Here is a 22,821-nt window from a genome sequence, read left to right on the forward strand (position 1 = left end):
GTCCAGTGCTGGCTCCAGTCACCCCACCTGCGGTAACTTCCCTTGTGCCAGAGGGCATGTGGCACAGATGATGCCCAGGGACAACCAGCAGCATCATAAGGTGCCCTGCTGCTTCTTGTCCCAAGGGAAACAAATGTCCATGCTTGTATGGACATGGCCTGTGTGTGCATTTTCATTTTATGAATGTCAGTGGCTGTGTGTCAAACACCATACATTTGTTCCATCAAAGGAACAAGCTCAAGACATCCTGGAAATACCCTAGATAGAAACACTGGCATTTGATCGACTCTACTTTTAGGAGGTCTATGGAAACAAAGGTAAAGTGGGATGTGTTTCTAAGACAGTTAATGAAATATCATACATCTAGCAAACTACGAGACTTGAGTTCTGACATATGGCCACACTCATACAATACAAGATGAGAAGGCAGACAAGAAAACTGCAGTGATTTTACTTGAATAGAATTATTATTTGGGTATCTCTGTGCTATGTGAGAAAAGCCATGGATCTATACCGTCTGGGCGTTATTTCCTAAGAAATTATACCAGTGAAGAGGCAGCCAGCAGCACATCTGGAATTTGTAAACAATTAATAAGCTTCAAGGCTTCTGGGCAAGGATCGTACACAAGTCGGTATGATTGCTAAGTTTGTTCTTCCCAGTAGAACATGGAGGAACACTAGGCAAGGTTTTGACTGCATATATTCATCCTCTAGTTAATGTAATATAAACAACAGGAGTGACTGTTACAATGGCAGTATGAGGCTCCATTTCATTGCGTCTCATTGATTTGACATTCAAATTTTTATTTTTACCTGAAGCTAAACAATAATTTTTCCCTTCTTTCTTTGCTGCCAGCTTGATAAAGTCATCCAGAGCACTGGCAGTCAAGGGCCCCCTCCAGATGTTACTTTTGTTGTGGATTTAAAGAGTGTGTCTTGTAACTTTTTTGAAACATGCCAAGTGTTCAGACAAGCTGTCCTGCAATAAAAATGACAAACCAGTGACAGAGATGCTTCAGATTTAATGTGGAACATCTTTGTGGCTGGCTTGTATCGCAGTTTAATTTGAATGCGTGGCAATGTTAAAGCCCTGCTATGCAGCCCAATGCTGGCTGCATGATGGGGCTTTAAGATTCCTGGTACAGAAGGGACCCATTGATTCTGCCCCTGCAGAAACATTTAAAGATGCACTGTGCCAACCACCATCTCCCTGCATGCGGGGACATCCCAGATCCCCAGCACACCCATCTCTGGCTGTCCATGGAGCTGAGCTACCACCAGTGTGCAGTCTGCTGGCTGCACCCAGCAGTTTTGAGATGTGCCATACAGACAGTTATGGATCAGGGTGCTTCCAAGGAATGGGCAGCTCCCCAGCTTTTCCCACCCAGGGGGACAGGCGCAGCCAGCAGATGCATAATTCGAGTCTGACAAATGTTATCACAGATCCCATAAATCACACAACCTTCCTTGCACATGTGGCATGGCACAATGCGTGATTTTTTGGATTCACGATAAAATTAATTAGACCCCAATTGTGAGACAAACGTCTGAAAGGAGCCAAGATGGTGTTCCTGCAGGTCTGAATTAAGCCCTCAGTGTCTGCACATCATAATTTATGTTTACGCAACTCCAATTACGACTAACAAATTTACACAGAGAAGTTCTCAGATACCATGGTGATGTAAATCCTTATCAAAACAAAAACATATGAGAGACCTAGACAGAATCAAGCTACACAGATGGGCTGAGTTGTGGAGAAGAAGGAAAAGAGGTGGTCTGAAGGAGATCTATATAAATCAGTGAATTTGATTAGTGGAAGCTAAAACAGGAGGAGGAACCTCTTCCTTCTACTGTTTTGTTCTCAGTAGGTGAGAATCTTGAGAAGGCAGACAGAGAAGAAATAAAATCACTTCTGTGCTGCTCTGCTCTCTCTCTTTCTTTATCTCTGTATCTTTTCTTGAGCTAGAATGGGAGAAAATGAATAAGACAGAATTAGAGCGAATACCAGCAGACGAATACTAAGGCAGCAGCTGTTTCACTCTTGTAGCATGCAGAAGGAAAACAACTGAAAGGAAATGGGTTGAATAGGGCTTATGAAATGAGACTGACAGATCTTTGCTTCCAGGTTAGTGTAACCTGATTATAAGGATCCAAGCCAATATTTTTGTGGTATTTTATATTAAAAAATTAGTCTTAATTATGAAGAATTAGAGGTAAAGGGTTATTGAGAAAATTGAAAAAGGTATTATTGAGCAGACGAAAAAAATGTAACTTCTCACATGATTCTTTTATTATTCATTATTAACTGGCCCTGGAATTTATGGGTACCTATACATGTGCCGGATGCCTGCTTCAACATCAAGAGCAGACTTGATTGATTAGCACGCTCCAACAGCCTTGGCATCATGTGTATTTAGCGTCCCTGCACTTCAAAATGGTGGTGGGGGTGCTTTAGTGTCAAACAAGCTTTAGTTAAAGTGCCCCCGCTGCTATTTTGAAGTGTGGGACACTGAATACACGAGATGCTGTGGGCATTTTAATTAGAACAGCTCCTGAGAGTTGCTCTAATTAAAGCACCCCGCACACCGGAGTACATGTAAAGATGCCATATGTTATGGCTGTGTGGCTACCACATACACAGTACATAAAAAGACCCACAACTTGCCTTAGGATACATACAGAGTTCATGAGAACACTTTTTATTAACTGAACAAAATATTCATCATCATTATCTGTATTTAGCCAGGGTGCAGTATTTCTGCATACTATTTAATATTTGCCACTTTGCACTCCACGGTAATATTTCGGTTTGGGATATAGTGTTTCTTCATCATGGTAGTGCAACATACAGCATTATGCTAGTGCTCCTACTATAAAGGTGGGTCTACTTTTGAAATAACAACCTCAGTATTACTTTGAAGCTGTTTCTTCTGTTTTTCATAGGCATAATGGGCACTGACAGATGTGGAAAAAAGCCAAAACAAAACAGTGCTTGACTAGAAGAGGAATCACATCAGTTTGACTCAGCTTGCCCAGAGCTTGCATGCTTCAACAGGGGTTTTGGAGCTTTAATCTAATAGCTAAGGGTAAAGCGCTGTTTTGCCTTTTTTTTACCATGTCTGTAAGCAGCCAATGATATGAAAAAGAGCAGACCAATGAATCAGTCACAACCTACATATTTAATTCTGAGCTTTACAACCGGATTCCTAATTGTCATTTTGGATTCTTCTTCTTTGACAATTCCTACCTTATAAATAATCATATTTTACATTGGCTTTCATTTCCACTGAACAAGTTTTGATGTTAAACTGGTATTTCTTTAACATAAAGTACAATTTTCAGATTAAATCTAAATGAGATGCATATTTAATAATTTTAAAATTAAAGAACAGCTGATGCCTGAAGTAAAACTTGGAAAAAAAACATACTGCTTAACAATTCAGTATACAAAACATATTTTCTTAGTTTTATTCTTTATCATACTTTTTTTTTAATTACTAGTCATATTTACATGAAAATAGATTATCTGTTAGCAATTCGTTTCCCACCTGAAATAAGAAACGTCATGATTTCCATCAATTCACTGGAAATGATCTGCTACAGTAACATGGCACATATGACACACAGTAAGATATATACAGCGGGAACAGATGCTACTTAAAATATGCAAATGTCTCTAGTAATACCAGAGATGAAGACAAAACTATGGAAAACACATGGAACCTTAGGGTAAAATCACATTACACTTAGACCAGTGTTTCCCAACCAGTGTGCCATGGCATAACAGTGTGCCATCAGAAATGAACAGGTGTGCCACGGAACTTTGCCATGGCAATGAGCTACAACAGGTATGAGGATGGGGAATGCCTTAACAGGTGTGCCACAGAAAATCTGTATTAATATAAGTATGCCCTCAGCTGGAAAATGTTGGGAAATACTTACTTAGACCATACTAAGAACACTTTAAACACAAGTGTTCACAAGCTAAAGTTCTTTAACTCATGTTATGTGTCCTCTGAGCAGTTCAAAGTTATGTCACTTCAGGCAGGGGTTACCTCTGGGCTGTGTTACCTAGCTCCTCTTAGGGTAACTTCAGCCTGTTCTATGGAGATAAAATAAGCTATTTGCTGTCCTCCAGCATCCCATGATGCACTGCTCCATCTACATCAGAGCAAAGATAAAACCCAGGTATCTTGGCTTCTTGCACTCCTGCTCGCCAGCCCACTAGTGCCAAGCCAGAGCTATCCAGGCAAGAACTAACCCTTACCATATGACGGTCCACAACATGTTGTAACCTTAACACCACTTAAATATTCCACAGATTTAGTATGGTCTAAGCATAATGTGTAAGGTCAGCTTTACTCATTCACATGTTGTTAATCCAGACAATTTTTAATCCACATATAGAACGTCAGCAAAGATTTAACATACTCTTAATTAATTTTTGTCTTCCTGTCAGTGATACTTCCTTACCTTTACCAGAGAAAAATTACAAATACAAAAAATTATATATATATATAAATATATAAAAGCAACAGAAATGGTAGCTAATATGAGCAAAAAACGTGGCAGGCTTGCATTTTACCATTATCTGTTCACTCATCCAGCAATCCCCTAAATTCAGAGTTTTTCACAAGTCACAGGTGATGTTATGAATGTAGCAGAAAGCTTTTACTTATAGTATCAGCAAGCTTTCAAGTGTTACCTTGATTTTAGCTCTTCTTACCTTTAAAGAAAACAAAATTCCCCTCGCTGTTTTCATAAACTGCATCAATGCTTGGAGGCAGTCCCCTCCAGAAATAGGTGATCTGCATGGGATATCCATCCATTACCCTATTGTTTCTGACACGCCAAAACCACTGATCCTGAAAACCAAACAAATGAATCTTTTAGCATATTCTGAGGCCTCTCTATATGTTGAGCTGCTTTTCACTTTTGAGACTGGGAAAACACATTGAATATTAGTATGGGACAACAACTTCTCTTCTTTGTCTATGTGTATTTGTATTAACTCCAAATGAGTATAAAATAAATTTAACCCCAGCCAGGAAATGACAGCAAAAAAAAAGCTTCTTACAATAGTGATTCAGTGATATGTTAAAATAATTAAAAACAAAATATTAGACATATCCACAGAGAGGCAGAAAATTGATACTACTTCTTTCCATGCATCTACCTGACTTTTCTGTAACAAACATCTATTCTGCTTAAAAACAAAGGAAAGGAGAGCATGTGTATTAAACAAAAAAAGGCAATATTCTACTTAGAAACATACTAACATTTCCAGTATTATTTCATAGAATGTAATGGAATTACTCAAGGGTGTCAATGGATTTACTCAGAACAGCTTTCAGGCCTATTGAGAAACAGTACTAAGAAATAATTTGATTTTGAACAGCTACTTCCTGTGTTTGCCATGTTTAGAGAAAGCTGTACACACCAAATGACCCCATTTTAGTTAAATGCACTGCTCTAGGGGTATTTAACATCATCAGTCTTGCATCAGGTATTTGTTTAGGAAGAACTTACCATATTAGTTTAAATATACTTTCCCTTGAATGTTTTCTTTTTGAAGGCCTAGACTGAACAACAATCAATGTCAACATTCAGCCTTCAGTTCTTTATTGTACTATTTCCAAATCCTTTGCTAAGTTAAGTGACTGAAGGATGAACAGTAACCTCCCTATATGCTTGATGAACTTTCAGTTTAATCTTATTCAACACAATGCAAATCTCCTGATATCCAGGAAGGTGCTCTATCTGCAGACCAGGAATAATGTAGGGATTGGCACTGTAACCTTACACACTATGTCCTGACACGAGCCATCTGAAGCTCAGAGAAATCAGTGGAATGACTCCCCCATCTAAGTATGGGAGGATTAGTTCATTTGACAATGTGATTCACTTCTTTTCTGTAGTCATTGGTTAAGAAGCTATTTCTTGCTAATGAGACCCAGGCCACTAGCTATGATGGTAGATTTGCAATGTGGGTACTGACACACTGCACTAAGAACTGCACAAATATGACCAAGTGTTGTATGCAGACTATGATATCACCAACACTTTCAGCCTTTATCAGTGATACCCATTGCACGAACCAACCCTTAAATCCATCATTCTTGCATGATGTTGCCATTCACAATATCATCTTTCCCTAGAGGCTAAACTTAGCCTCTGCTTGCCAGAGCCTATAGTTACACTGTCCTAACTGGGAAGTGGGAGGAATATATTATGTGAGGAATTAGGTGAGGGTAGGGCAACATTTCCTTGATATGGTTGCTAAGGTTGGAGAGCCAAATCTGCCCTTAAGTGCAACTATTTCATATATGACATGGTGGAAGGGAAGAGCAGGGGCTGATCAAGTAAATGTTCCCTTCATATGTAACGGATACTTAATTTCTTCACTATAGACCAAGGTCCTTCAGTTCAGACAATTTCTATGCAAAATGCTATGCCAAATGTCTGATACGTATAGTTAACTCCTTTCTTTTCTTTTCACAAGCAAATACAAATTACATATGGAGTAATAAAGAATGAATATTACAAGGGATGAGAGCCAAAAGAAAGGAAAAATAGCATCATCTCAGATCTCTGTAACAGAAGGCTAAAATGGTAGCCTAACCTTCCTTCTGCATAGGTCAGCCTATCAAGAAAACGATATCTGCGGTCTTGTGGGAACTGGCACAGCTCTGAGAACAGATTAATATTTTTGCTAGGGTAGGCTTATGAAGAGCTGTATTAATCATTCTTCTCAAGTAGAATTCGCAATCTTCTTTAATTGTTCATTTTTCATGCAGTATATCTATCCAGACTGGCGTAGAAAATAACAGTATTGCATATCTATAGTAGAAAGAAATATTCCCATCCCAGATCTACTGTGAGGAAGTTAACCTAGTAAAAACTACTCAAATAGATTAGTCATTCTGAAGGGTTTGGTTCTGAAATTTATAACTGGATGAAAATGGTACTATTAAGAAAATATCTTTTTCTCCTCATGTCTGGCTTTTGGGGCTGCTAGTGCAACATGATTATACATTATAGCTGCAGTATAATAGTCTGATCAGACTACTATTTTTGGCCTTATCCACTTTCTACTATAAAATATATTACGGCTCTTAAGGAAGGCCAGCAAATCAATTTTTAGGATGAACTGTCTAAATTCCAGTTAAGAAAAGGCAAAGGGAAAAAATCAAATGATAACATAGAATAACAAGGATCTAGAAAGACTGAGAAACAAGGATTTAGCACATGTTCCGAAAGCTACCACAGAGTATGTCATCTTCGGTGAATTTTTTTTAATCATAGCACATACATGAGACAAGAGACCTTATGGGAAGTAAAAGTTAAGAGGAAAAATATTCTCAAAACAGACATTAGAAAGCATTTTCCAACAGTAATAAATCCTTGGAATGGGTTTGCAGGCAAGGTATTTGAGGTATAATCAATCTAAGAATGGCTAGGTGCTGTTCTGGGAAAAAATGATGTAATGATAAGTCTCAGTGGGCCAAATGGCTCTTTGTCATCCTCAGATTTTCTATAAAACCCTCAAACATAGACAGAGTATCAGGGATCAGTTATTAAACAAAAAACAAAATAAGCAGCAAGCTGCAATAATTCGCAATTTATATATATCTACTGCTGTCTTCATTAGGATGGAATTTCCCTATCTTGTCTATTTTCCCAGGAATAGTATAGTTTACGTTATACACATGAATATTGTTGCAAAACCAAATCTAAAAAATATATTTTGTGTGCTAAAGGACTTATCCAGGTTCTAACAGGTCTTCCAAAAACTGGCCCATTAACTTTAAGTAAAATTAGATAGCTTCACAACAGCATCACACATCTAGAGAAAGGGTTGGTATCCTTTTGCTAGTGTCCGCTGGAGCTTGTGACCCAGCTATAGCTGCGGACCAGAAGTGTTTGCCCCACAGAGCTGAACATCAGCTGCTTGAGCTTGCTCTTGCAGATTTCCAACCCCTCTGCAGCGAGGGAAACACAAGGCTTGGATGAGCAAAAGACTGCAATGGAGGGGAGAACTGTGGGGTAATAGGTGGCACATCACACCATCATTTTGTGGTAGACTGCTTACTATCCCTATAGTCTAGGGTAAGTGAGGTTGTGAACAGGTATTCAAAAACTATGGTGAACAGGGATGAACTTAAAAACATACTTTCCTGAACTGGGACTAACTAACGGGCTCAAGCTTGCTTCTCAAAGTGATCCTCAGATTTGGCAAAGTTTTGAAACCCCTCTGATAGGCAAAGCTTATAAAATGTTAGTGTAGCTAATAAATCTAGATTTTCAGAGAGGACGTTAGAGCAAACCTTGTAAATCTTATTCAAGCATTTTCAGGAGGGCTATATGTGTAGTTCTAATAACAGTAACAATCTCCTTTTGATTAGACTTAAAAGACACAATGTCAAACTGTCAAAAGATGGAATTTATAACATTCTGACTCTATTTTCATTTTAAGAGATTTTTAAAAATTGAGCATGAAGAAATTCAGTCACAAACTCACATAATGGTAACAGGTGAAAATAAGGTTTATTGACTTTGCACTTTAACTATTGCTATAAATTTCTGTAGTCATAAAAAGGAGAAAAAATACTTCCCCAAAACAATAGTAAAAGATCTGACTACTATTATGATGTAGTAATTTTGCTAAAACTCATTGTAATAATACCAGAGACAACATTTTATTTCATGATACAAATACACAAAGAGAAAATTCAGACAACTGAAGAGTCTCAATCATCACCACTTTCCAGCTAGTAAGTGACAAACGTAATAAAATATGATTTCCCATGGATCTTTGTAGGCTGTGGTCAACATGTCAAGTGTAATAGCTCTCTGCCCAGTTGAGCACTTGCTTCTGCTAGGAAGGGAATGGGTCACAAAATCCCCACTGGCATCCAATGAACAGTGTAAGTAATAGTCCAATTCCTGGGTGACTTTCTGAATTCAGCCTGGGGAGATGAATAATTCCTTGCCATGGCAGGGAAGACTTGTGCTTGTTAGCATAACTTCATTACCTTGGACCAGTATACTTAACTCCCCATCTCCCCTCCCTACCTAAAAGTTACTCTTGATACCTTTGTTTTGAGCTCATATCTTATTAACTTGATACCTAGGTTCAAAAGCATTAAAGCAATTCCTTCCACACAACGTAACACATTTTGAGTAAAAAATAAAGAGCATTGCACCAATTCAGAGACACACTCATAATCTGATCAGGTGTCCAAAATTACTTTCCATAAAGGTAAATTTATTAAACATAGCTTATAAATATCTTAAGAAAGTTTTTATTCCTAACTTTGAGATTCTTCTTTGGTAAACTACAATTCATTCTTTTTCCTAACCCCACTTCAAAGGCTGAATACACATCACTCTATTCAATACTTGCCCAACATGTAAATATATAAGTGGGCTTTCAAAAATATTTTTTTTCTAATTTTGTGCTAACTACTGGATTGCATTATGGTATTGTGGGCCAAGGTCATTTCCAGTATAATACAACAATAATAAATGCAATTATACAAGCAATGAATTGGGACCTGTGTCTGCTGATGAAAGGACTAGTGAATTCCTGGCCTACATGAATTCCACAGTACAGAACTGTTTGCCAAACTAATGAAGCAATATACTCCAGCTTCAGTAAGCGTTACTCTCATCTTGCACCAAGAGTACCATTCTCATCCTGATATTTCTTTCAGAGCTCAAAAATTATCTTCCTTACTATGTTTCTGCTATGGATTTCATATTGAGTTATAGTTCAAATACAGGGAGCTGAATTTAGTAAAGGCCTTTTCATTTTGCTAATGAAACTCGACGATCTTCTGAGGTCCCTTCCAGCCCTAATGTCTTTGAATCTATTAAAGTATTTTAATATTTGCCTAAAGTATTTACAACTTTGAATGTGTATATGTTTATGATTTATACCAAGTTACATTCATGGGCCATGTCCAGGTAAGTGCAGCTATGTGGTATGTAGTACTGCAGGTAAGTCTGCAGCCATGCTCCGGCTGCTGGCCAGGTTCCAAGTTGCAGGATCACTGCTGCTGCAGTCCCGGGAGGCCCCCAGGACCCTATGTATGGCTGTTGGCACCAGGACAGTGCTGGCCCCAGCTTCCCCTACCCCACTTGGCCCCAACTGGGGTAATTTGCCATGTGCCAGAAGGCACGTGGCACAGGCATTCCCCTGGGACAGCTAGCAGCTGCACAAGGTGTGCCGCTGCTCATTGTCCCCAGGGAACCAAATGTTCACACTCATGTGGACACGGCCATAGGCGTCTATCTTTAGACTCTTGATTTTAAATCAGTCAACCACCATGCATTAAGTAGAGAGAAGCACCTAGGAAAACAAAGGATTAGGCAGGACCTCTCATCAGTGCCCCCTCCTCCAATTCCAATTCCTATTTAAGTAAATTACTTGTTTCCAGTCTATTCAGTACCACTGCTGATCTCTGCAAGTCCATTCATATCTTCTGATAAAGTAGGCTGTTGCTGACAAAAGCTTATGTTTCTCTGAAAAAGTTAGTCTCTAAGTGTCACCCGACCTTGTTATCATACATTAGACATAAAAGTGTATGACATTATTAACTTTCTATTGATTAGTATCAGGCTCTCTCTGCACCTCTTTTTCTTTATTCTGATTAGTACAAGGAATTTCATTTCAAGATCCAATTAATTTTTTCCTTCATGTTCTTCAAACCACTTTGCAGACTTATTTCACTGTCCCTTCTCTCTCCGCTCCCACTCTTCCTCCTCCCTCCACTAACTCCCCACACCATCTGCTTGTTTAAGAGCAGCACCAGACTCCTTTTTGTCCCTAGCTGCATCTGTCCATTACTAGAAATGTCATCTGCCCTGAAGGGTCTACTATTTGGAACAACCTTCTGAGTTTTTACCTCCATGTCTGTCCACATTAATAGTTATGGTTGACCTTAAAGATGCCCTAACCCCAAAACCTGTTGACCACCTATACTATGACCTCCTCAGCTTGAATTCCAGTGACAGCCCAGTGCCATCCCAGTTCTGCTAAACCTTAGGTTCTGAGATTGGTTATGTCACTTAGCCCACCACTGTAAGCTAAGCATTAAGAATTCACATGGGTGCTTCAGGACTTAAGTCTATTGCCAGCAAACCCATAGTCTTTGTTCCTTACTTTGAGCTCTCTGTCACCCCGCTTCCTTTGTCTATTGTCTACAGAGACAAACCAACAGGAAGAGACAAATAGTCTACAAACTGATTTGTAGAAGAGCTCCACTTCATAAAAAAGCAGTTGGTTTTGATGCCAGCTGAAAGATATAACATTAGAAGGGGAAGGTTGGCTCATGTGGCTTCAGCTGATTAAAGCTGACATCAAGAGTCAACCCTAAGTACCTGTGTAGACCTCTCCTTTAAGTATACATCCATTTTCAATCATAAATGAAAGCACACTGAATTAAATCCTCCACTGGTTATATCAGCATTGCTTAACTGACTTCAGTGACTCAAAGAGTGCTACACCAATTTATATTAGCAGAATAGCTAGATAATGTCTCTGTCTCTCTTAATATCTTTGCCTTTCCTGTTATTTATTAATAAATTATGTAGATGTTGCTAACATGAAATACAATAGAAAATATCAAGTTGCACTGCATTGTGTGACTTAAGTTTCCTTTTTAAAGTGCACAGTAAATCTGTGTGGTTAAAAGAAAAAAAAATATGTCCGTGCAGTTCAGGTGATAAATCATAATGGGAAAAGAAGCTTTACTTACTCTTTTCCTTCTGAAATGATCAAAGCTTAAGTTTAAGGACTCTGAAAAAACCTTTTCTTGCCTGAAAAAAAGCACTCTGGAAGGGACTGTCTCATGGGCAAACTTTGATTTTTCAAAATCAAAGCAAGCAGAACCATCTCCTTATTCATATAGCTCATATGATGAGAGTTTACAACTATCAGACTGAGGGTTTTGCACTAGGAAAACCATTCTACCTATACATTGCTGTTGTGAAGCTATCTAATCAATCTTACTGACAACTGCCCTCAGAACAGAACACTTAGTGCAGCAGTAAATCATATACTTAGTGCATCATACCAAAGTTTAAGAACCTGAATCCAATTTTACCTCTCCAGGTATTTCTTCTTTAATCACCAATGGCAGTCATTTACTAGAATACTCTGACAGTATGACATTGAAAGCCTTTAATTTTCTGTTCAAATTGCTGCATTTGCATCAACATACGGATGTGAACTAAAGACATGGGGTGTAGACTTGATGCTAATCTAATGCTTTGAACTAGGAGTCTCTTTTATTTTTAAGAATAAAAACAAAGAAAGTGCAATTACACGCAGTGGTTCTCCCTGATGTATGGTAAAAGTATTTATTTTATTGTGACAATTTCTCCTCTAGCAACACTTCAAAGGGTAGTTATATTTAATCTACACTTGTTGACCTTAAACAACAAGGGCTGTGCCAAAATACATATTCATTTATGGTTTCTAAACCTCAGATTTATTTATTTATTTCTCAGTTCAGTCAGATCCCAAGCTAATGCCGGCAAACCCCAAAGCAAAGCAAGCCCCAAGAGGCTAGCTGTGGGCACTCTCCAGGGGCTGTGCCTTATTTCTGAAGTTGAATGGTGGGAGTAGATCACAGTTACTCCGTTATGGATCGCAACGTGGGAAGAAGGTGTACATTTGTGTGTGCATGTACATATTGACACACACACATGCAGATGCAGGTATTTCTTAAGAATGGTTTTGCCCTGAGAGAATATAAAACTTCTAAGCATTCTTTCATTTATGACCTGGCATATACAACCCGTCCACCAATGGGTAGGGATGTAATATGGGGAAGCTGTGCTGACAAGTTCTGGACAACTTTTAAACAACAAGATATTACCTTTTTTTTCCCTTGCTAATTGCCAATAATTTCCCAGTAATTATTTTACCTTGCTAATTCCCAAGATAATCATGTGGTTTTCTCTGCATATATAATTTCTCTCTGGCAACCCTGTATGGCACAGTTTTTGGAGGTAGACTACTCCTTGTATATGAGCAATTACTTTCAGTGCAGTATTTCTTTCCCATTGTTGGAAGTGTTTCTCTGATTAATTCATCAGCTGGAAATAGCTTCAAGATACACAGTCAAATGATTCAGCTCATTTTCATTTAAACATGTTCATAAACAAAGTTATATTACTGGCAATTTTGCAGTCCGTGCATAGATGAACATGTTATACAATATGACTAAAGCAATTTTGTAATATGATTTATCTATTAGAGGAGTAGGAAAGTGACATAATCCTGAAAGGATATGCACATATTTGAAAGATTCACTCTTGTACTTAAAAGAAATTTCAATCTCCTCAGCAGGTGATAAAGTTCAAGTTAGGATTTGATTATATTAGACAAATCTGTTTTTGTCTTCCTTGGCAAATATATTTGATTATGCATTCTGAAACTGTTAGTTTTCCAAGATATACAATTTTAATGTACATCTAATTTTATTATTATCTCAAAATGTCATCAACCTTGGCATATCAGCTTGGACAAATGATTTATTGCATCCATTCCAATTACCAGCTGGACAAAGAAATACAGTGCAATGCATACAAATTGGTGTCTTTTCCTTTAAGTTTGCAATTTCATTTAATGCCTTTTTTATAGCCAGCTAAATTGTGATGGTTAGCTATGTTCCTCCAAGTTTGCAGGTCATCATCACTTTGTAGTTCAAATGCATCAAAACATTATTTTAATAATTAAATATAAGACAGGTACATCAGGTAAAATTAAATTTAGCCAAAAGTAGAGTTTAAGAAAAAGGGGAAACTGATAAAACATTTATGTTAGAATTAGATACGCATCAGCATTAAAGAAGGAAAGAAACTGTTTAAGAAGGCTAAAATAGTAACAAAGAAAATGAGAAGCTGTAGGATGACAATAAGGAATGGGAAACTGAAATTGTGTGTAAGGGTAAATATCCAAAAAAGATGCAGAGAGAGAACCTACAGAGCTGTGTGTGGAAGAAAGAAAGCGAAACTTATTGCTAGTTACCCAGAAGTAGACTGAACAAAGACATGATACACAAACGCCATTAGGCTGGGAGAGGGTGGACTAGATAACTTTATGCAGTTCTAAGTGGTGTAGTGCTTAGGCCTAGAGAATAAGAACCAGTAGAAAAGGATTCTATTCTTAGCCTTGTGATTGACTTGTTGCCTGAATTGGGATAATCATAGGGCCTCTACAGACTCCAGTATCTTCTTTAATATATTGAGTACGATGGTAAGATGTATGAACATTTTGAACATTCTTAAAAACCATATTTGGAAACCTTGAAATAAAGGTGGTGTATTACAATGTCCATAATTAAAAGTCAGTGTGTAACCAGCAGTTTGCATATAATGGTATCCAATTACCAACGTTTCCTCCTAATCTTAGAATATGCAACAACAGTAATGACTCAAATACCCTTGGCAATCACATTAACTGCAAATTCTTATTCTTTGATTCTGTAAATTCTCATTGTAAAAAAATTTAATCCTAACAATGTTCCTTTTTTGACTACTTCCATCTAATACCTAAAAAATAATCAGTACTTTCTCACTTTTAGAAATAAACTCTCTAATCTGTATTGTTATAAATATTTTATATCAGTTTAGGTCTTTATTCTGACCTAACCTGTCCTTCAGAGTCCTTTAGGGATATGTAACAGTGTTGATAGTGAAGAGAAATAAAAACAGTTTGCCAATGTTTCAATTCATCTGTAATAAAAAAAAAAAAAATCTAATAGAGTTCTAAGGGCAAAAATAATAGAACTTTTTGGTATTCTGCACATCATTTTCTCCTTCTCCTCTGTACCTATAACTATTGCCAACAGTAAAACATTAATGTACTGTGAAATCTGTAGAACTCTGCCCTTTATTTTTATACCTAATCAACTCTACGTATAATTCTGCAACTATGTATCACAGCCCAAACCATAGTTCCAAATTATACCCACTAATAACAGGAAAACTACCAAATGTAACACATTAAAAATGTGCAGAGCACTCGGAGGAAGAAAGAAAACCTTTAGCAACTTTTGTAGTTAATGGCTTCCAATAAAAAAAAAAGAAAAAAACCCACAACCTGTTAGCAGACAGAGAGGGGAAGTGCATCAAACAAGACATTAAATAAAATCAGCTCACTGCTGACTCAGTGGAAGGGGCTCAAAATGATCATCAAGACTCTGATCTAAAAAGATGCTCTCACATTCATTGGTCTTTCGGTTCCACTGAAAGCTTGGGTTTAACAAAGAAAAAATGAAGACATTAGGCCTTTTCCGTAGCTGAACTGATACATACTTTTAGCACTCTTGTCCTGCCCTTGAATGCTGTTTGCTCCAAAAAAAGAAGATAGTACAGAAGAATTCAGCAGCATCAAGGGAATGTGAGGATGCAGGTGATTTTACCACTAATTTTGTTCAAGGTCTGCTTTTCATCAAGTGGAGACTAACACCAGTTCCCAATGCCTGGGCCACAATAATCCTTTTTATGTACACTGCACAAAATTCATCCTTGAAAATAAACCTTAAATTGCATATAAGTAGTGATAAGGCCTTGTGCTGACTGCAAAGAGATGATTAAAATTCACTATTAATAGACACAATAGAGTAAGACATAAGAGAAACAGTAGGAAGGTGAAAGGTCTTATTACAATTGTAAATTAATTATATTTTGTATTATAGTTGTATTACGTGTGTATTAAATCCAGAGTAGCAAAGGGCCTTTTTTATAGGAATGCAAGCATCCTATCTGAACTGGTACTAAATCAAAGTCTAAAAGGGTATTTAAAGTATACAATGTTGCAAGAGATACTGACTATTTGTAACTTTAAATAGACCCCTGGCATTTTTTCTGTTTTTATTTTTATTTTTTGAGACAGAATTGACCCTGATCAGGTTCTAATTTCATTTTGCCTATTTAATTTTTCAGTTATTGCAAAAGCACATATAATTTTTCATGTCCTCTTCTATGCATGAACTTATTGCATTGTATTATGTACTCAACTATGTCCTTCCCTTGAAGACTCCAGGCTTGGATAAAGTTGTCTCTGGAAGACAGCTTCTGCACTGACTGTGCATTCAGGGAACGCCTGGGACTGAAAAAGAGTTAAGCCCCACATTTAGCATCACTATGAGATTACTGATTGCCTCTGTAGCTATTAATATAGTTTAGGTAGAGGTAAACTGATGGTTTGTTAGGGGTCATGAAAAATTTATTCTGTCATTTTCCTCCTTACAGCCATGATCCTGTTTTCTCTGCAGTTAACTGGAATTTAGCCAGTTAGTAGTACATTATAGTACTGTGTGTTAATGCTGCATTCTTAATCACCTCACATTTTTCAGCCACCTCTTTTGATAACATCTATTTTACACTTTCCATGTTGTGAACGTTCACTATACCCAGGCAACTGGAAACAACTATTTGACAAAATAATATTTATGGAAGTGAAGACAATAACAACCTAAGGGACTTAAATATATAAGACAGAATGACACAATTCAGTTATTTTAAGATTTCAGGGTTTGTCTAGTGTTTTCCTTTAATTAATACCAAAACTCAATGTTTGCTCCTACTTCTGGGATCAAGATCAAGAAGTCAACTAATTTCAGTGAGATCAAGTATAGATTCCACTTTATGATACAAGACACATATGACAATATGGATGTATTTAACTTTAGACTGGTTTATGAAACAATTACACTTAAGAATACATCACATTTGTACATTATTTAAAAGGCTTTAACATTAGGATGATATACATTAGGAACAGGAAAGGTTTATATACATACCATAGTACTAGTGTCCATCCATTAGCAAACAAATTTACTACTGGTTGCTCATTATTTATCTGAATCCTCTAAAGCAATGCAGCTCTTTCAAGGGGCTTCAGACAACAGTAATCAGTGTAGACTAGATATGAACAGCTCCAAAATGTGATGTAGGAAGTCAGGACACTCTTCACCTCTCAGAAAAAGCATAGCACCTTTCATTATCATCAGACTCAGATCTTTAAACTCTGTGGTTTAAGCTCTGAATTCTTTCAAAGAAAAAAGGAAGGATGCAAATGCAACAGCCAGAAATCTGCCATAAACTCTCAAAAACACTGAACTGATTTCCATATTACATGCCTTAAAGTGACCATTCAGCATTGGAAGTTGATCAGTTGCTAAAGCACTCTTGCAAATGTTAACATACAATGTGCATTATTTATTACAGGCTCACTCATTCCTATTAGGCAGAGGAGTTACTATTGTTATATATTAAGAGATGATTGGGACTAATACCCTCTTGTTAAGTGATTTTATCTAGGAAAGCTCTGTTCAGGAGCAGCATATAAGTTTCAGCAAGGTCCATTCTTTTGTCTGTTTTTCTGCGTGACCTGCCTGATGCACAGGGATATCAAATGACTTTTCCAAGGCCAAAACACATCTCATTTTTCATTAAATGCCAGTGCCTTCTTGGCTTCTTGTTCTCTACCCCCACCAGAAGACAACACAGCCTCCTTAGCACATCTGAGGTAAATGGAAAATTCTTTCTCACGGCCTAAGTGGAACACACATGGGATTCTTGAGAGCAAGTGCAAAGCCATGAGGTTTAAACATGAGCATCTGAGATCAGGAAAGCAGGAGCTCAAAGATTAGGGAAAATCTAAGTAAGTGAAGCTCTTTGTTAAAGCAATGTAATAATCTATCTATGCTTTGTCTGCCTGTTTCTCTATAAGTACAAAAAAAACCCCTTTTCATTTTAATCTGTTGTGTACATATATTTTATGAGCTCTGAATGAGGCGTAGCTATAATGCACAGTCTTCTTTATCCAAAGCCTGTATAGCTGATTCTGTTTTGTAAGCTGTGATGACAAAGATGAAAGAGAAGAAAGCATTGCTGAAAGTGCAGCAAAAGAGCCTTCTTTATACACTACATCAAGTTCCTAAGTACTCTCCATTAAGCAAAATGTTAGCAATCCCTCAGAAACCTTTGCTGATTTAAAAAACATAGGAATTGCAACAAAATACCTACACATTTCAGTTTTCCCTATTTCTAGTGACATTAGATCTAAACACGCAATTCCACCTTCTTTTATAACCCTTTCATTTTCTTTTTCTCTCCCTATTTGGTTTCTTCTCTCCTTTAATTTTTTATTGTGCCATAGCTCTTATTTTTGTCATTAAAATTTGGATTTTTTTTTTACCGAGAGCAATATCTTATCTCTGTTCTGTGCCCTCCCTTTTCCTATATGCTTTCTTTTCTCTCTCATTTTCTTGCCAAGCTCTGTGTTCTCTATCTCTGCCATCTCTTTTCTGCATCCCCTCTTCTCTTCTCATCATCTCTTCTCTCACTTCTGCTTCTGTTACCTTCATTTTCTTGGTTATTTCGTACTGCTCCTCCTGCCTCTGGATTCTTTTCTCTACTTCACTACTTCACCCTTATCATTTCTTTTCCCCCAGCCCTGTCACTAAATACTTTCCTGTGTTACTCTCAGAAGTAGCTTCTTCACATGAAAGATGCATTAACTCTTGGTCTTCAGCAGTATTCAGATTTAAGAAAAAGATAGGACAATCATTAGAACAAAGAGGTAGAAATATTAAAGGCTCACTGAAGTTCAACAAAGCATAACTACTTTTTATGTCATATAGGTAGCAGTTCAGTCCCACTGAAACCATCTCAAACCACTCCAACACACGCAATCTGGGCAAATCTGTAGGAGCTGCTGCAGTATCAAGTCCGGTGCTTTAGTTCCAGAGCATTTCAGTCCTAGGGTGAGTCTTTTGGAAATGTGTGGATATGTAACCACTGGGGAGTCAAAGGGCCTATTAACTATTTTATGTGCCTTCTTCCAAAAATGTCTGCTCTCATACCTTCTATTGCTTTTTATGTTGCACATAAGAGTCTTTTCCTACAATTGGTCCTTTTCCTACTATTTTTATGGTCACACATGTCTGTTAAACTTCTTTCCTAAATGAGCTGTAACTGACAAGAGAAAAAAACATTCTGTTTAAACTCCTTCCCAAGAGCATGGTGGCCTAGACTGCATATCATGTTGAACGGATACAGATGCCAGTGAAATCATGGAAACATAGAAAATTAAGGTTGGAGGGGACCTCAGGGGGGTCATGTAATTCAATCCTTTGCTCAAAGCAGGACTTTCCCTAACTAGATCATCCCAGCCTAGGCTGTGTCTAGCTGAGTCTTAAACACCACCAAGGATGGAGATTCCACCACTTCTCTGGGTAACCTGTTCCAGTGCTTTACCACTGTCCCAGTGAGAAATTTTTCCCTAATATCTAACCTAAACTTCCCTTGCTGCAACTTCAGGCTATTTATTGCTCCTCATTCTGTTATCTGCCAGTTTAGCTTCATCCTCTTTGGAACCACTCTTCAGGAATACATCCCATCAAAATAGGAAACAGCCTCAGTAGCTGCAAACACCATGAAGACTCAGTTAAAGTGTGAAATAAAATTCAGCACTAACAAAAGAGAAACTGCTGGACTAAATGGTTGGATAGGGGAGTTATACAGCTTTAGTCCAAGCACATTGTTATCATACGCTACCCTGGCTTCTTTTTACAGGGAGAGAACTTCTCCTATAGCATACTAGCTTACCCTAGGAAACCTTATCTTTATCCCCTTTGTTCTTCATGTTTCTGTAAAGGTACACTAATAATTATCCTAAAAGTAATTAAGTCTACTTGTTAAACATTAATATTATCAAAATAGGAAAGACTTGCTACACAGATGCTTTTAAAACTTTGTATGTGCAGAATTTAATACGGGGAATAAACATCTGTCCATACATACTATTCATGCTTGACATTTCCAATAATTTTCAGCCTTGCTTGCATTTTCTGTGTTGAGAATTTTAAAAAAGTCAAGAAACAAAAGGCTATTCTACTTCACGTGGTTTGACAAAATTTCACATGTATAACACTAAGTTCTGAACCACTGGAGAGATATCATGTGATGCCTTTATATTATATTTTGCTTATTTATATTAAAAATGAGCCATTCTAATAAGATATTTACTATTGTATTACTATTCATAAATGCATGTTTCATGTATACCTCCACCAGGGCACTCTGATTTCAGATACAATACAAACAAAATATTCTAAAACTTCAGACAAACAACATATTCAAGAAATATGTAGTTCTTCAACAAAGCTCTCAGTACACCCACTCATATTTAGAAAAGATTCTGTAAATCATTCTTTAGTGTTCATACACCTGCCTCATCTAAAAGACAACATGCTTTGTTCAATTGTTTCAGAGGGTTTTTCATTTTAGAATCAGCAACATAAAAGGATATTACAAACTTAAACTTTTCAGAACACACATTTTGAGATATGTGATATATTTTGGGTGTTCTGTGTTTAAAGTTGGCTAAATAAATTGCATATTACAAAGCCTATTTTCAAAAACAGGCATCCAATATTGGGAGCTAACATTATCAGTGCCCTACATTTAAAACAAAATTCCCTATGCAATTTGGATATTTACTCATATACAAAATTAGGCATTTGACTGACTACATTGTGCATAAACACGCTTTTGCGCACTAACTCTGGATACTGGATGCCTAAATGAATTACAGAAAAAATAGCCAAAAAATTCTGAAAAGCAGGTCCAATTATTAGAACATTAGATTTTCTAAAAAAAATCTTATTCGTATGGGAATGACAAAACTTTACAGTGGCATCTTTTCAAAGGCATATATGGTAATCCAAATAATATTAAAGTATCTATTAATAGTTGACACTACCCACTATTTAAGGTAGATTTTTTAGGGAGGAGATTTAATAATTTTACCCTTTCTTATTCTATAGGTTTAATTAATTACAAAACAATTTATTTAGTAGCAGTTAATTCTGGAATATTTTATTCTGCTTCTGATATACTGCTATGATTTTCAACAAAGTATGAATGCAATATATCCTTTGTCTTTCACTTCTTTTCAGCGACTGAAAAATTTAGAACACATCTTCATTATCAAAATGCATCTCACTTTTGTGAATATTTTTTATACGTTTCCCCCTCTTTGGTTATCTTTCCTACATGGATTGTAGCAATGGCATTTATATACTGTAAATTTTTTATCCAGAAGGATTCCTAGGTGTTTTATAAACTGTGGTAGGTATCAATATATTTTAACTGATTACCAGAAACAATCCTTGCCAGATGAAAAATGGAAGTTGGTTGGTACTGAACAACAAAACTATGAAATACTTGAGAGAATTTAAAAGGATCCAACTGAAAGTGCATAGAAGAATTACAATTGCAAAATGTGGCACAACTTCTTTAATTACTACAACAAGTCAGGTGCTTCAGGTTCTCACATCTTACCTGAAAGTCAATACCTTTATAGGTCCATACCAAAACACTTGGGTACTTGTCAGTTCTGACTCAGAAGACTGATGCCTATTGTATCAATAACAGCATTTCCAAAGGTGCTTTCCTGTAGATTGTGCAAGGAAATAGCCACAAATACTTGGCTTACAAATTGTGACAATATCACAGAGCACACAGACCTGGTGGGTATACCCATCAGCGCTATCATTTCTCTACGGGGCATTAGAACACATAAAGACTAATGGGTTCCCAGTTGTGAGAACATCCTATCATTCACAAACGTCGTTTAATAATGAGCTCCTTTTGGGTGGGCTTCACCCCCACCCACCATTTTAATTAAAGATTTAAGAAAAGTTTCAAAACTTCTTAACTCCAGTTCTGCTGTACCTACTCACAGGGCGCGTCTACATGAGATGCTTTACTGTGCAGTAGCCTAATTTCTTGTGTCGTAAAACTGTCTACACATGTGCAGCAATTAGGGCATAGTAGACTAATTTACTGTGCTGCTGGGCAGTCCCATGAGATACAAATAGTATCTGGCAATGTAGTAAATTACTGGGCTTAAATGCATTTGTAGATGGTGATGTCAGGATTGGTTTACTCCCGCTCAATTTGAGCCAGAGTATATTCATGTAGATGTGCCCATATAGTATTCACTTATGAGTGTACGATTTCTATGAGTCAGTAGAAAAATGGATCACTCAACATGAATAAAGGGGGCCAGAATCAAGCTTTTGTACATTAGAAAATCTCTTTTTCTTCTATATTGAAAAATCAAAGTATGTTTGCCTGATCTAAAACAAAAAGTCTTTCTAAGAAATAAAATATAGTTGATCCTGATAATCCAATAGTACTGTTCTAGATATGGTCAAACCTAGTACAATCATGAGGCTTACAAACCCAACTTATTTGTATAAATAAATAATATGTATGTGTGAAGATGCTTATTTGGTAGCATTATAATTCAAATTTAACAAGCTACCTTTTGAAATACCCAAGTGGATAACAGGCTGATACTGGGTGGATGGGAACTCCATGATTGGAAGCATATTAGGACAGAGTTAAGGACTCTTTTTTTATGTGTTTCTCCTATATCCTTATGCATGAGGGTGTGAAAAGCATTGCCATATAAAAACATTTCTATGTTGACTGATTAAGCAAAAATATGGTTCTACTGATATTGCTGTGAAACTATATAAATTTAATGAAAAATAGTCTCCTTCCAACCGTGTATTTAAAATTTCCATACAGAAGAGAAGTAACTGCTTAGCAAACTGTTTAAAGCAAAAATGATAAAAATGCTACTGAAGCCGCTTAATTTCTAAAGGACCTTTTCATTCAACCATGGGGGTAGAGAAGCTTCTGCAGAGTATGTGCTACCTACTTATGAGTTTGGGATAAACCTATAAGTTTATCAGGGGTGACCACCAGGATCTGGGGGAACGT

General features: G+C 37.0%; 1 protein-coding gene across 2 annotated transcripts in view; it reads right to left on the minus strand.

Annotated features, from left to right (window-relative positions):
- The window catches only part of MMP16 (matrix metallopeptidase 16), a 287,844-nt gene that overhangs the window by 30,007 nt on the left and 235,016 nt on the right, over positions 1 to 22,821 (minus strand). For both annotated transcript variants that reach the window (XM_019550163.1, XM_019550171.1), the window contains exon 7: positions 4,727 to 4,865. In XM_019550163.1, coding sequence (XP_019405708.1) covers positions 4,727 to 4,865 — 139 coding nt within the window. The remainder of the gene's footprint in view (positions 1 to 4,726; positions 4,866 to 22,821) is intronic.

The sequence above is a fragment of the Crocodylus porosus genome, unplaced genomic scaffold (genome assembly GCF_001723895.1).
Source record: "Crocodylus porosus isolate Cpor-Errol unplaced genomic scaffold, CroPor_comp1, whole genome shotgun sequence".
Taxonomy (NCBI): Eukaryota; Metazoa; Chordata; order Crocodylia; family Crocodylidae; genus Crocodylus; species Crocodylus porosus.